General features: G+C 41.0%; 1 protein-coding gene across 2 annotated transcripts; it reads right to left on the minus strand.

Annotated features, from left to right (window-relative positions):
- Window positions 1–300: 300 nt before the first annotated feature.
- Window positions 301–12,549, minus strand: LOC113913933 (transcobalamin-1-like). 2 transcript variants are annotated; one of them, XM_027578454.2, is made up of 9 exons: window positions 12,415–12,549; window positions 9,649–9,828; window positions 8,415–8,555; window positions 7,357–7,509; window positions 5,912–6,102; window positions 3,339–3,528; window positions 2,026–2,212; window positions 905–1,023; window positions 301–524 (listed from the first exon to the last, which is right to left on the minus strand). In XM_027578454.2, exons 1-9 carry the CDS (start codon window positions 12,491–12,493, stop codon window positions 463–465), a joined length of 1,302 nt encoding a protein of 433 aa, XP_027434255.1. In that variant the 5' UTR covers window positions 12,494–12,549; the 3' UTR covers window positions 301–462. The 2 variants fall into 2 exon arrangements, with proteins under 2 accessions (XP_027434255.1, XP_027434254.1); XM_027578453.2 differs by having other exon boundaries at window positions 7,357–7,512.
- Between the last annotated feature and the right edge of the window lie 4,021 nt (window positions 12,550–16,570).

Raw genomic sequence — 16,570 nt, forward strand, 5'->3', positions numbered from 1 at the left:
TTTTCTCTCTACCCACTGCTTTTCTGAGGTCAGTATGTCCACTCAGTTAGTCCCTTACGTCTGGGCCTCAGAGAGCTATCTCCCTACAGATTTTCTACCTGATCTCATTGGCTGCTGCTTCAACATTAGATCTAGAACCTTATCTCTATTCCCACCTGCTGCCTGAGGTCACTCGCACAGTCAGCAGTGGAACTTTGAGTAGAACTCCACTTAGACACGTGGTCTGGTCTAATCTCCTTTCCCTTCCCTCTTCCCTCTATCAATAATCCCCCTTGAAAATGAACTGAATAGAACATGCTCTTTTTGTATTGCTGTTGATCTTTTATTGAACACACAGAGAGGGGGAGGTTGTTGACCCTTCTTTTGAAATTGGAGATGAGAGAAAAGAAAGGCATGAGGCCAATCTCTGCCTACAAATCCACTGCAAAAGGATTTGATCCAGCTGAGGAGGGTTTGAATTTATTAGTATGTGCTCCAGCGAACCTCCAAATCATCTCCGGCATGGACGACGTAACTACCAGCTCCTGAAAAGGAAGAATAAGTGAATCAAATGATTATTTTTTAAAGATTATTTATTTTAGAGAGAAGGAGAGCCTGAGCAGGGGGAGGGGCAGAGGAAGAGGAAGAGATTCTTAAGCAGACTCTCCGCTGAGTGTGGAGCATTACATGGGGCTTGATCTCACAACCCTGAGAGCATGGCCTGAGCTGAAACCAAGAGTTGGATGCTTAACCAATGGAGCCACACAGGCATCCAATGGGTCAAATGATTTAATCACCAAATTACCAAATAATGGATCTCACTTTCCCAATGCCTTGGCACATTCCTCATCAAAGCTCACCCCCTCACATCTGGATGTTTGGGGCATTGTCACCCTGTGGGGCTTTTTAGCACTCTTTCCCTTACCTTTGCTCAGGGGTTCGCCGTTGCTCAGGAGCTCCCAGTAGGTCCTATCAGTAGTGTTGGCCTTTATGCCCCGAACCGTGGTGATGTAGGGGCCCCATGAGGTCTCCTCTGCTGTGAAACTGTGGGGACAATAAATGGGTTACAGGAACTTAGAATTTTCAAAGGCAACCTTCCATGGGCATTTCTCAAACTTCAGTGTACCTAAGCATCATTTGAAGCCGTTATCAAGAAAAGTAAATTTCCTGGCCCCGTCCTCACATACTTTGATTCTGTATGTCTGGGCAGGGACTAGGAGGAATCTGCATGTGTCATAAACACTCCAGGTGATTCAGATGCAGGCACTCCACAATCTATGGTAAATTAGAGGAATAATGCCTATTTCTGTCCCTGCCTCCCTTCATGGTAGACACTCTGTAGTCAACAACTGCTAATTTTCTACCCGAAGATAGTAACTGTTAAAGGTTGTGTGTGTGTGTGTGTGTGTGTGTGTGTGTGTGTGTGTATAAATAAACTTTCTCTATAGCATCTTATATCATGTTGCTAGACAAAGTAAATGCTAATTAGATTTAGGGAGTCAAATGAACCATACCTTTCAGAGGCAAAGTCAATATCTTAATTTTAATATTTGACCTCTTTAGGCCAGCTAACCTTAATCTAGGGGTCCATGAATCTCAAAGGGAGGAGCATGGAGAGACTTAAGGGCATTTGTGAAACCTCTGATTTAAAGGACAAGTTTTGTGTGTATGTTCACCTGTCTGGGATCAGCATCCACAGCAACTCTTCTGATTTTCAAAGGGGTCAATGATTAAAAAATAATGACCCAGTGTTCTGAACACACAATGACTGACCTAAGAGGTTCTCTTTGTTGAAGGCATTTAACTGACAGAAGAGAGATCCCTGGGCCTTATTTACCCATTAAGTGAACATTAATTTAGTACCTACTATGTGCTAGAAGATGAAAAGTCTCACCTTTTCTTAACCCCTGCCATGAGATGTAGATGGACAGCAAAGTACCAATAAAGAAGTGTTTCGAATGTACTTTGTATTTAGGTGCTTATGTATTCTTACTGAGTCTTTCAGAATCACCAAATACCTTCACCTTAGGTTATGTACAGACATACCTAAATAGAGCTGCATTTTCTTTCTGAGCTTGTTCCATCACATTTAAGAAAACAGAACCATTTGCCACAGAGACCACAATGCGATCTTTTGCATTATTGATTACCACAGAGTAATTTACTTTGATTTGTGAGGCTGAAACGGCAGGTGTCACTGATATAGGCTCCTGAGTGGAGATGTGGAAAATATCTGGCAGAGACAGAAAAGCAGAGAATTCCTACTCAGAATAATAAAAATGATGCTAGAGTTTACATACCTATCCAACCCCTTCTTCAGGCCTCCTTTCCTTTATGCAGAAGAGGATTTGCTACAAGGAGCAAAATCATCAACCAAGGGGCAGATTTCTTGTGTGACTAAACCAGATAGGCACCAGCTTGTAATTATATGGTTCGGCTCCACTCCCAGCTATTTAAGCAATTCAGTTGCCCTGTCTCCTGTTTCTCACCGACCCTCCTGAGTTTTCCTTTCCTTTCCTTTCCTTTCCTTCCCTCCCCTCCCCTCCCCTCCCCTCCCCTTCCCTTCCCTTCCCTTCCCTTCCCTTCCCTTCCCTTCCCTTCCCTTCCCTTCTCTTCCCTTCCCTTTCCTTTTCTGTTCTTTTCTTTTTTTGCTTTGGTACAGCATACAGTAATGCTTCCCTTTTTTCGGATGCCTTTTTATTTCTTAACATTTATTGAAGACTTATTAAGTGTCAGGCACTGTACTAATCATTTTACATGGCTTATCTTATTCAGTCCTTACAAAAATCCATGTTAGATACATTTATCATTTGCATTTTTTATATTAGTGAACTGAAGTTTAGAGATTAAACATTTTGTCTAAGGTCTCTACACCTGTAAGTGGCTGAACCAGGAATGAGCAGAGATAAAAGTCGTCTTTTTTCATCCCTTGTTGAAAAATCAGTTGTTTGAATAAATGATTCATGATCTGATTTTCTTATAATACTGCCATAATCCTCCCATATTCCTCTGAGCTCCCCGAGGGCTCACTCATTGTGAGTGAGAGTCAGAGACACCATACTTTGCTTAGAATGGGAATGATGCTCAGAACATGTCTAGCTGGCCATGAGAAAACATGCCTTTGGAGGTAGACATCATTGAATCAAGTCTACCTTGTTTATCCATGTTTGAACCACGAACAACATCTACTACTACCCTGTTAAGAACAAATCCTCAGGTGGTTAAAATCACTGGTGACACATGGAGGACCAAGTTCTATCTGGGAACTGTTAGGCTTTAGTGGTTTATCTGGTCACTTTTGGTCCCTAAGAACACCTTAGTCTCGCATGCTTTGGGTAGTATGCTCTTTAGTACTCTACCTGAGCCATAGACACAAGAAAAGTCTTTATTAACATCCAAGTAGGTCTTTCCCATCAGGGCTGGTAAGATTTGAGCTGCAGCAGTTGGCATGCGAAATGCTCCTTGAGAAATTTCTTTGAGCACTCTATTCCGTGTTTTTTGGCAAACCCATTGATTTCTGTTGTAATAGTTTGATGAGACAAAGAGAGCCTAATGTGTGAGAGAGAGGGAATGAGAATGAATAAGAGAAACATCAAATGAGGGAAAAGCCTCCATCTAACGAATTCAGTAAATATTTACTGGACATTGACCACAGGGAAGGCACCTTGGACAACTAGGATACCTTCCCTGCCACCAAGAAATTTATAAACTAGTTTGGGGGGAGGCGGGGAATTGCTTAAGAACACAACCGATAATGGCATCGATGAGAACAGGCTGTCTCTACCTATTCATTCCTGTAGCCTTAACACTGGACATACCTGTCCCATAGGAGACACTTGATAATTGCTGTTAACAATCATAAAAGAGCCCCTCAGGTGAATGCCTTAAGAGAAGCATCTAGTGCCATGGTGTTTCAGAAGAGGAAGAGCACATAAACTTTTAGTGATGCTGAAGAAAGGCTTGATAGAGAAGGCAGTACTTGAGGTAGGCCTTGATGGTATGACAGCATTTCAGTAGGAGACAGGAGAGGAGCACTATACCCAGAGGGAAGAGCATGATCAAGGATGTTAGAGTAGGTGCGGCCAGGGCATGGCCTGTCTGTGATGACACTCTCTGCATCTTAGCAAAATTCCCAAGGGATTCCTCCTGGCCTGGGAGGACTGATGTTCAGCAGAGACTCAGAGTGATTGTGGAAGAACAGGTTGGAGAACCGAGGTTGGGGCCACATTGGTGGACCCCTGAGCTTCAGGGTGAGGTGTCTGACATTATTTGCTTAACAATGGAGAGTCAAATAGCTTCTTTTTTTTTCTTTAAATTTTTATTGTTATGTTAATCACCATACATTACATCATTAGTTTTTGATCAAATAGCTTCTTGAGTAGAAACTATCCAAGCAGCAGATGTAAACTGGAGGGGACAGCATGATGGGGTAGGAAAAGTTAGTAAGGTATCAGAGTGAGTAAGATGAGGACTAAAACAGTTTGGTCCTGCAGACATCGCTCTGTAGTTTCTCGGGGAAGGACAGGTCCTCTTTTCATTTTCTCTGGAAGACCCTTTAAGTTAACTAAGAAGTCAACAAGCATTTGTGGGATATTTAAAAAAAGGATATTTCATTTCCTCTTAAAAACTGTCTTGTAATGGGTTAGCCTGGTGATGGGTATTAAAGAGGGCACATTCTGCGTGGAGCACTGGGTGTTATGCACAAACAATGAATCATGGAACACTACATCAAAAACTAATGATGTAATGTATGGTGATTAACATAACAATAAAAAATTAAAAAAAAAAAGAAAAGAAAAAAAACTGTCTTGTAGGCAAGCAGTTCTCAAGCCTTCTGTGAATTAACTTCACCCATAGGGTTTTGAAACCAGACCAAGGGCCATGCTCCACCTCTTAAGTTTCTATATCGACTGGCTGGTGTAGAGCCTAAACCTTAGTGTTTCCCAAAAGCTCCCCCAGGTGATTCAAATGTGCAGTCAGAATGGGGAACCACTGTTATGAAGTCCAAACTCATCAAGGCAGACAGCAGCATCAATAGCACCAACAGTAAAAGCCACCTGTGTGATTGGACCCCTGTTACACCCCCAGCTTCTTGTAGTTTTTCCCAAGAACCCTGCACTGGCCACGTTGAACACCTTGATCTTCCTAAAATACGTTAAGTTCTTTCATGCCTTTACCTTTGTCCTTGCTGTCCTCTCTCCCTTGGAAAGCCCTCTCATCCTGCATTGGCTTGGCAGACCCCTACTCATTCTAAAGACTCAGTGAAATTTTTTTCTGTAAATCTTCCTTCATCTCTTCTTGTGTCTACTCCTTAGATTTGAGTAAATCAGCGAGTGAATGCAGGAATAAAACCCCAAACTTCAAGGAACATATACAGGACAGAGTAGGTGCTGAGGGTGAGTTTTGAAACCAACTGTTTAGGTTCCATCCATGTCTGAATTACTTTTTGGCTTTGTAATATTAGGCAAGTTACTGATGCTCCATGACTCATGCTCTTATTCAGGGAAATGGAGGTAATATTTTCCCCATTGAGTTGTTGTGTGCATTAATGAGCATGGCAATAAATACTAGCTGGTATTACTGGCACTGGCTCTTACTACTTGAACAACAATGATCTAATTTGGGAAGTAGGAGGAAAGCACTAAATGCTGTTATATGGTGAAGTGTGAGATTGCATTTGATAGAACAACATAGTAGCTTGTAATGGACTCTAGAATTTCCCAAAAAAGTTGTAGTCAGGAAAAGCTTCATGGAAGCATTGGACATGGAAAGGTAAGGATCTAAGGTGAGGAAAATACATTTCCATCAGAGGAGAGGAATTACATAAAATGAGTTAGTATAGGAAAGAGACTGGGTAATATCTTAGGGGCCAAAAAGAAAGGATACAGATATTTCTTTCCTTCTCTGTCTCGTGTTTTACCCCCTGACCTACCTGCATAGCTTCTCCTGTACTCTCTCTGTTTCCAAGGAGACCATTTTCTGTTTTCTGAGACAGAATCTTCCTTATTAGTAACTTTATATGATTATCAATATTGTCTAAATCCTTTGTATCTGTTTTGTTCTGCCCACTTGTTATACTTCTTTTCACACAGGTCAGAGCCAGGACAGCCGTCGCGCCAGTATCTGCCAGGAAACAAAACATTGCTGATAGGGTGACCAACCATTCCTTGGACTGAGGGGTCTCCTGGTATGTAGCATTGTCACTGCTAAAAGAGGGACAGATCTAGGCAAACTGGGAAGATTGGTCATGCTAATTGATGATGAGAGGGAAGGATTTAAAGATATAGCAATCATCCTTCCAACACTAACCTCTCAAATATTTCAAGATCCCTTCCTTACGTTGAGTAACCCTGTACCTTGTACACAATAACTCACCTGTTGGTCATAGAAACACATATGGATTTGCAGGCACATGCACATGGACAGTTTTCCACTTCTACATCTTGGTTGTTCTCATTTTTTTCATCTCTCAGCCATATCGAGAGAATTCAGGATGATACCCCAGAGAAAATATGTTTTTGCAATGTTCCAGTGTTTCTCTTAGGCTAATTAGAAAACAGCACTTAAGAGAATTGTTTTCCAATAAAGCTTCTTAAGGGGGAGGATGAGGCAAAAGTTTGGAAGAAGGGAGGATAAGGTCTTTTTTTCTGGCTTGTTACTTGGTCCTCCCTGGATTCTTTAGGTGTGGTACCTTCCCTCTCCCATAGAAAGAAATCTCATATTCTCCTTACTACCCAGAGGTACTGAGTGGTGATTTTCTTTGGGCTTCTTGGATAAAGATGAGCTTGTGTATCTGGAGCCATAGGGCTGAGCAACAATACTAGCTGCCTAGAAGGGGCTTCTTTTTGGATGTGTAAGCTGACCCAGGAGAAAATTTCTCGTCCTTCTCTATTGGAGATACAGACTTTATTGTCAAAATATTGGACCTTTTCCATGGAGAGCTTGTATTGTCCAAGTAAGCCCACACATCCAATTGGTCCCAATAAATTAGAGAAAGAGGCAAAGTTAAGATAAATGAATTCCACTGTTTTCCTGCCGCTAATACTTATACTTCCTAAAATGTCTTATATTAAGATTCTCACAATCTATCCTTATTTTACAGATGGGAAGATTAAGGTCAAAGTTAACACCCGTTGGTTATGTAATTCAAAGAAGAGGTAGGGTAGGAACTGGATCTTTCTACTATAGTACACATCTAGAAAGATGCTTAAATGCCCCACAATATCCATTCTTCTCAAAAAGAAAATTCTCGTCCCTGATTGCTAGGGTAAAGAGGATAAAAAAAAGTCCAAGTACTTACTGGCAGAAAAACTCAGAGGAAAAGACTTACCAGTGATTGTGTCCTCTATGCCAAGGGAATTGGATGTAATGACTCACCTACTGAGAACTGTTTGTGGAAATAGTAATTTTTATTTCCAGGTTTGAAGATTTCAGCAACTTTAGGAACCGAGTAATTCCCACTGAACAGACACAAGGCCAAAACATCCAGGCTGAGCTGGTAGTAGTTAGTCAGTGGATTACCATCATGGTCTTCTGTCAGAGAGGTAAGTAAGAAATACCTTACTCATGGAAAGACTACTGGAGTAATAGATTTTCAATCTATTCCTACTTGCTTAATTAGAATTTCTTTACATTTAAGGAGAAGTGAATAATAGAGGGGGGAAGATCACTCATAGAATCAGCAAACCTGAGAAATGTGAAGGCTGTTAAGGACCACCAAATTCAACTCAACTCCTTTCATTTTTAACTGAGGAGACTCAGCACTAAAGAGATTAAAATGCCATCTCCATACTCAGGTGGTTACAGAAGTAGGCCTAGAACACAGATTTCCCACCACTAAGCCTCTTGCACATTCAATGGAAATGTGTTCAAACTATAAGTAGAAGTAGAAGAAGTAGAGGCCATCTCAAAAGAAGATGGGATCAGAGCAGCTTAATGAATAATAGGATAAATAAAAACAATGTACCTCACTAGCAGCGGTCATGATCAGCCTGTTTCTCCCAGGGATAAAGTACTTTTGGCCGTCTTTAGCTCTTCTACTTGTATCATACGCTTTGGTACTTCTGACAGTGTCTTGTGTTGCTCAGCTATTTCTGGTGTATTTCATTATTTGTCTAACAGCCAAGCTTCTGGAGAACAAGAGAACTGTGTTCTGTAAGTTTGTGTGTGTGTGTGTGTGTGTGTGTGTGTGTGCGCGCGCGCGCACGCGCGCGCATCATCATATGTAAGGCTGATGTAGAGTTGATGCTCATTTGCACCTATTTGAAAAGAAAATTCAAGATGCATGTTGAAGAAGGGAAGAAGGGGAAGTGATCTGCAAAGATTGTGGGATGAGTAGAATGAAGAGAAGGAAAGACCAAAGGGAAACTGTTCAGTTCTGAACCAGTGGAAGAGAGGACAAGGTTGTCCAGGATCTCTGAAGATTTGAGTCTTACCCATATTTTTAATTTCTGCTTTGTATTTATTTCCTAATTTTTTGACCAGTTCAGAATAATTGATAGAAATTCCGTCAGGCCCTTTACATGCTCCCAAAGCCAGTATAGCCAATGCAAGCTGTCCCGAGGTTAAAGATGGCTCTGAAAAGAAAAGTATTCAAGTTTAACAAGGTACATGCTTGTGATTTTTCTTTGGCCTCCTGTCTTTCTCGTGACTTACATTGCCTGTCAGTTCTCTCTTTTTTCCCACTCAGTACAAATATTTTACTGTTCTCTTATTTATTCCCAAAGCAGAGACTTTTCTAGCAGTGCTGTATAAATGCAAACTAGATCTTAGTCTTCCCCATGCAATCATGAGATGTTTTTGGAATCACACAATCCTTATAAAAATTTTAAAAGAAGAAAAATAGATAATAAAGCCTTGGGATTTATTCTCTGTGGGTGCCATCTTGCCAAGATAGTAATAATTGACTTAGATGTTCTGCCTTAGAGAACATCAAAATTCTCCGGCTTCTCTTAATTCTTACAGTAATATTGTGAGGTAGGTAGTGGTGGCTTAATTTTCCCCTTATTTCAGTTAGAAAGCTAAGGCTCAGTATTGACATGAAGGACTCGGGGTGGGGGGAGCCTGCACTCAACCCCAGTCCTCATCAGGGGCACTTGCATTGGCTTAGTTGGTCAAGTATCTGACTCTTGATTTCAGCTCTGGTCAATGTCTCAGGGTTGTGGGAATGAGCCCTGCATTGGGCTCTGAGTCCTGAGCGTGGAGCCTCCTTAACATTCTCTCCCTCCGTCTTCTTCTGTCCCTCCCCCTCCTCTCTGAAACAACAAAACAAAAACAAAACCCAAAACCCAGTACTCATCTCTATTAACTTGTGATTCCCTTGCTATTGTCAGCTTTCTTACTTATGGTCCACATCACTGTCTGGTTGTGAACTCAGCTAGCTTATTGAACAGTATTAGTGGATAAGAGTCTATAATTTCTTTTGCTTTTCCTTGTGACCTTTTGAAGAAAAATGTTTTCCAGGACTCAAAGAAGTAAGGCCTCACTGTAGAGCAAATGGCACAGTTGTGCTGTTTTGAGGTACCTTTCTGTCCTCTCAAGTTTTATACAGCTAGGATAGATGTAGCAGGGGAACTTTGGACACACAATTTTGTCCAAAGGTCTCTTTCTGAAGATAATCTTTATGGATCGGTAAGTCTTCTAAATCTTCGAGAGAATGAAGATACTCACCTGTACTTCTCACAGTGAGAATGAATTGTTCAATCAGATGTTGATCTTGGTTTTGGTTCAGGAACCCACCAAGTCGGAGGGACAACAGGACTTTGGCAGCTTGGATTCCTTTGGTATAATTTGAACTGATCATTGTATGTACCAGAGGTTTCAGAGCAGTTTTGTTCTCTTTGCTTACCTCTGTGGCGGGGGAGGGAGGAAATAAGAAATACACACTAAGAAAATATTAAGGAACAGGAACCCTAGGAACAGGGTTGGTATTAAAATGTTTGGTAACAGATATGGCACAGACAGAGCAATCCAGTGGTCACTGGCCGTGTTGCTGGAACAGTACAAAGGTGGGTCTGGAGTCTCTGCTACATCAGGTATTACTCCTTTACCAACCAGCATGGAAGTGTTTCCATGTTGTAACAGCTGTTTCAGCTGTACTAATGTGTACTGACAGAACATCAGTCTTGCCTGGGAGATCTAGTATCATTCACTAATTTTGAGGATGAGGCCTGACCAGGATGTCCTTAAAGAAACCTCTATAACTGAAGGCTTAATGGAGACTAGAATACATGTCTTCTGAATCCCAGTCCTTTCTACTTGCTGGATTGAGTTCTTTCCCTCCTCCATCTTCTTCTAACTCAATCAGGTTAATATTGAGGGAAGGAAGGCAACAGTTCTATGTTATGGTGGTGATTGACCCCAAAGCTGAATTGTCTGGTTGCCCAACCGACCTGACATCAAAATCATTATTTGGCAGCATGCACCTTTCAGAAAACCCTCTAGTCTTAGCCTACAACATGCCCAATTCTCAAGGGAAAGGATGGTGGCGTCACATTCTACTGTAAAAAGAGAGTCTAGAGACCTCAAGAACTGGAGGAAAATTAGAAGAGTTAGTTACCACTTAAAACATTTTTAAATGAACTTTGTTCAGGGGTGCCTGAATGGCTCAGTCGGTTAAGCGGCCAGTTCTTGATTTTAGCTCCGATCATGATCTCAGGATTGTGGGATCAAACCCCGCATTGGGCTCCTTGCTCAGCTCAGAGTCTGCTTGAGATTCTCTCTCTCCCTCTCCTTCTGCCCCTCCCTCAACTTGTGGTCATTCTCTCTCTCTCTGTCCCTTTCTAAAATACATAAATACAACTTTTAAAAAATGTACTTTGTTGACACTCCCCCCCAAAATCCTACCCATCTCCAGATTATCTCTTGGGTTAGTGGGATACTGAAAAGAGCATGAGCTGTTTGTTCAACCAGATCTTGGCTGGATTCTCTGGTCCTTAACTTATGACTATGGGTGACTTTTGTAACTTTCCTGACCTTCAATTTCCTCATTTTAAAATTGTGGATATTAATACCTATTTCATAGATATTAGATAAGAAATCACTTAATAACTGTAAATACCACACATATTATATTTTAGCTCAACTGGAGTTTCTATCACTACATTTAGAGAACTGAGGCAATGTGAGTGCTCTTCCCCCCAATGTGGGGCTCAGAATCACCACCCCGAGATCAAGAGTCACATGCTCTATTGACTGAGTCAGCCAGATGCCCTCCATCTTTCTTCTCTTTAAAAGAGAGTCAGGGAGATCTGAACCAGTGGTTGTAGAAAAGTCCTGGTTTGTTACAAGAACAATTGGACAATTGTTGAGTCATGGCTGAGATTTTTGTGGAAGCATCCAGTTCAGCAGAAACAGACTTTTCAGTTCGTGGTCAACCACTCGTCAGTTTCCTTGACCACTAAAGACAGTTAATTATTTTTTACGATGAATTGAACTTCAAAACCTCCACAGAGACTCCCTATTCTTAGGATACAACAAAAGAAATGACAGGCTAGGAAGAAAAATTAGAGTTGGCAGCATTTGTGCTTTAACTTGTGTGAACACAAGACTTTCCGCTGTGGTGTTGACCTCTTCTTGTAGGCTACAGAATATCGGGAGCATGTAGCCACCCATGGGACCACATAGTCATCTTTGGACTGTGTTTAAACTCAGTCCAGGTTAAAGACATAAGAAAGAGAAACCATGCTCCTGAGAGCTATACCAGGCTTCATAACATCACTTCCCCAATTAACCTCAATTTATGGATGAAGCTAAAAAAAATTCAGAAACATTGGATCATTCAGCTTCTACAGGGTCAGACTACACCTGAACCAGTTTTTCTTTCTCCTACTTAGTATTTTTTAAAAGACCCACACAGTCTTGGGATCCTATACCCAGAGGAGAGATGATGGGCTTGTACCCATGTCCTATGGGGATGAGTTGGAGGGAGGGAGATGTGTAGCTTGCAACATCTAAACTCAATAATGAAAAGAGAGAAGTGTTTGTTATTTGAAAGGGATTATTAACAATATTTTTCTGTATAGTTATAAGGGGTTAACCCAAAACCCATGGGTTGAACTTCAAAAAAATAGATTGCCTCTCAAATTCAAAAGAAAACTTTCTATGATCTTGAAAAATTTCTGGGATCCTGAATATTCTATCATTGAAAATGAGGAAGAATAGACAGTTGCTCCGTAGGGTTGTTATGGTGGAGAAAATCTGAATATAGGAAGAAGAGTTAGGCAAGTTAGCATTGAATCTATGACCGCTCTTAAAGCAACATACATTATGGAACTTTCCTCACCATGTCTTTCCACAATTTACATTATTCATAGAGCTCAACCACATATAGAACTGGAATAGGATCTTTTCTCAGGTCACTCCACACAAGTCCTCTGCCAGTAGACTTTAGAAGACTGTCACACCAAGAGTAATTTTAGCCCAATGCATACTCACTGCAGATCTCACATTGTTGCCTTGGAATGAGAGAAAACAAGAGGAGCCCCACTAGGGGCAGCTGGTGGGATTGTCTCATCTCTCCAACAGTGTTCTGGATTGGTGAGAGCTTGTCTGGCTATTTACTGGGTGATGGCAGAGGGTAATGAGAGTTCCTTCTTTAGCTTGCCTCAGCCTCATTCACTCAAGCAAATATTGCACAATGTTGGGGGTGTGGTGTGGTTAAGTTTATTTGTCCAAGAATTGTGATAAACCAGGAAGAAGACTTGAAAGGTTTGGTCAAGGACGAAGAGGAAATAATATTCTTTGTTTACTATCCCAAACTTTAGGATTCACATTCCTTACTTGCCTTCAGCCCAGTGAGAATAAATTAAATTTCCCTGTTTCCCATTCCACTTTGGTTGTGTTTTATTTATGTCTCTTGAAACATTAGATTTGGGGTGCCTGGGTGGCTCAGTCATTAAGTGTCTGCCTTCAGCTCAGGTCATGATCCCAGGGTCCTGGGATCGAGCCCCATATCAGGCTCCCTGCTCAGCGGGAGGCCTGCTTCTCCCTCTCCCACTCTCCCTGCTTGTGCTCCCTCTCTCGCTGTGTCTCTCTCTGTCAAATAAATAAATAAAATCTTTTAAAAAAGTAATAATTGCTCTATAAAAAAAGAAACATTTGTTGGGGCAAGGGCTTAAAACATATAAAAATGGAAGTAGAATTTGTAAGACTGAAATTGAACTAGGCAAGATGGGGGAGCCTGGTACCTGAGGATCTTTGGCATAGTGGTTTTGATATTTGATTTTCTTCTGTGATAGGTGCCCTTAGGGTTTCATAGCCTAGGAGGAACACCACAGAGATATATATCAAATGTGGATTTTTGTTGTGCTAGGAAAGATGCTACAAGCTCCATGTGAGAAGTGTTGTCTATCATAGGTCTTCCAAGAACTATTAGAGAATACTATCATTTTTGGCCTTAAAATGTTTGCTCTGGTTAGCAAGATGGCAGAATAGAAGGTCCCCTTGCTCATATCCCCCGACAGCAACAATCATTTTAGCCGCCATCCATGGATACAAGTTTCTATGTGGGAGCTTTGGGTTCCAAATAGGAGGTGAGAAACCTCAGTGGAGCCACCAAGGAGAGCTGTATTGAAAAGGCACATTAAAGAAGAAAAACTTGAATTCACAAAAGTTAAAGCACAGAATTAGAATTTGCCAATTCTGATTGTTCTTCCTGGCCTTTTTCCCTTTTGCTCCCTGAAGAGCCAGGCTCACTGACCATGGTTCTGGATACAGACCAGAAAACTGCCTCATCCCCTTGTGGGCTTGGCTATAGCCCTGTTTGGCATTGGTCCTGGGACGTGGAAGGTATCATGCCCACCTGAGCCTTGGGTGATACTGACCTTGTTTAGGGCTGTGGAGCCTGAAGCATTGTGACTTGGCTCCAACATCAGCTGTGGCCTGGGAGAAGTCTTGCCCACCCAGGGACCTAGCAGGAGACACACCCATCAGTGCCTAGGAGGCAGGCTGGCTGATCCTGGTCCAACTGTGGATCCTGAAATGACTCCGTGACCTGGCCCCATCCCCTCTCAGCTGTGGTTCAGGGACAGTCCTGCCCATGCAGGGACCTGTCCAGTGACCCAGCATGAGCCAGGACCATCGTGCACCTGATAATAGGCTTGTGGTTTGCAGACCCAACCGAGACCCAGCAGCAGCCAGGTGACCCAGTTCCAGCCTTGCATGACTGTGATCCCAGAGGCAATCCTATCAGCCCAGGGGCCTGACAGGAGAATGTCTTTTGCATGTCAAAAACAGCCTGTAAAGATGGAGATGTGTTTGCTCCTTCAAACACACAGACACAAACATAAGGCCAGACAGATCACAAAGCAGGCAAATATGACACCACGAAAGAAAATTAATAAATAGACCTACAGACATATAGAAAAAAACAAAGCAAAGAAGCTCCTTGACATTGGTCTTGGCAATGAATGTTTTGGATCTGACACGAAAAGCACAAACAACAAAAGCAAAAAAAATTAACAAGTGGGACTACTTCAAACTGGAAAGCTTTTGCATAGCAAAGAAACAATAAACAGAATGAAGAGACAACCTATATAATTGAAGAAAAAGTATTTATCAGATACCATATACCTAATATATCTATATAACTATATCATATTTCTAATAAGGTTATATTTTGAAAATATATAAGGAACTCCTACAACTCAAAAGCAAAAAAAAAAACCCAAAAACAAAAAGACCCCACCTCCCCCCAAAACAACAACAACAACAAACTTCCAGATAATCCCATTGGAAAATGGGCAAAGGACCTGAACAGACATTTTTCCATAGAAGACACACCAATGGCCAACAGGTACATGAAATGTGTTCAACAACACTAATCATCAGGCAAATGCATATCAAAACCACAGTGAGATATCCCCTCCCACCTGTTGGAATGACTGCTATTAAAGTGATAACACGTGTTGGCATGGGTGTGGCGAAAAGGGAACTCTTGTGTAATGTTGGTGGGAATATAAATTGATATAGTCATTATGGAAAACAGTATGAAGCTTCCTCAAGAATTAAAAATGGAACTACCATATGATCCAGTAATCTACATATTATGCAAAGAGATAGCTGCCCTCTCATGTTCTTTGCAGCATTATTCACAATAGCCAAGATATGGAATCAACCTAAGTGTTTGTCAGCTGTTGAATGGATAAGGAAATGTGGTATGTATATACGGTGTAATGTTATTCAGCCATGAGAAAGAAGGAAATCCTGTCATTCACAACAGCATGGATGGACCTCGAGGATATTATGCTAAATGAAATAAAGACAAAGAAAGACAAATACCATGTGATATCACTTATACATGTCATCTTAAAAAAGTCAAAGTCATAGAAGCATATGGTAGAATGGTGGTTGCCAGGGAATCAGGGAAATGTTGGTCAAAGGGTACAAACTGTTAGGTATAGGGTGAACAAATTCTGGGGATCTAATGTATAGCATCATAGTTATGTTTTATTTAGAGATTAGATTTGATGGGACAAAGGCTTAAAATATATAAAAATGGAAGTAGAAGTTGTAAGCCTGAAATTGGACCCCTCCATTAAAACTGATCTTAACCAGGATCACAAGTCACTTCCACACCAGTGTTTTCTTTTTTTTAATTCTTTATTGTTATGTTAATCACCATATATTACATCATTTGTTTTGGTGTAGTGTTCCATGATTCATTGTTTGTACATAGCACCCAGTGCTCCACGCAGAATGTGCCCTCTTTAATACCCATCACCAGGCTAACCCATCCCCCTACCCTCCTCCCCTCTAGAACCCTCAGTTTGTTTTTCAGAGTCCATCGTCTCTCCTCACACCAGTGTTTTCAACGTTGACTTAAAATTCTCATTTATCTCACCTGACATTGATTACTCTTTTCTCTTTACTTACTTTACTTGGCTAAAAGTTCATCCTTCTATGGAGTTTTTTTGTCTTTCTTTCTACTGTCCTGACTCATCCTTTTTGGTGTTCTCTTTTTAGTTCCTCCTGATACACCTAAATTTTCTAAAAGTTGTAAATTCTAAGGTTCAATTTCTAAAACTCTTCTTTCTCCTTTAGTAATCTCATTAAATCTCAAAGGCTTTGATATCTCCATACAGGACATAGCTTTAATTTTAGACTGGAATTTGGCCTTGGTCATGTGATTTACTTAGGTCAATAGGAAGTTAGCAAATATGATGAAAGAAGAAGTTTGAAAATTGCTTTTGCATTGAATTCTGTGGTTTGAATCCCGAGACCTACCATATGTATGAACAAGAGCTAGCCAGTTGGAATATGCCACAGAGGAGCTCAAGCATTCCGTTGTCAGTCTGCCAACTGCCTGATGTTGTGTGAGGAGATTTTAGATCTTTTAGCATTGGTTGAACAAACAGGTGAATAAAATAACATGAATAACCCTGGTCAAGATTAATAGAATATCTAGCTAAACCTAGCGCAAATTGCTGACCCATAGATTTGTGAGAAAATGATTGTGTTAAGCCACTAGGTTTCAGAGTGGTGTGTTTTGTAGCAGTAGATAACTGATATTTGATATTTAGAATTTTTTCCAGTTATATAGTTTAAGCTATACTTTATTTTTTTTTGTAAATTTAAATTCAATTAGCCAAGT

This window comes from Zalophus californianus, chromosome 11, assembly GCF_009762305.2.
Source record: "Zalophus californianus isolate mZalCal1 chromosome 11, mZalCal1.pri.v2, whole genome shotgun sequence".
Lineage (NCBI taxonomy): Eukaryota > Metazoa > Chordata > Mammalia > Carnivora > Otariidae > Zalophus > Zalophus californianus.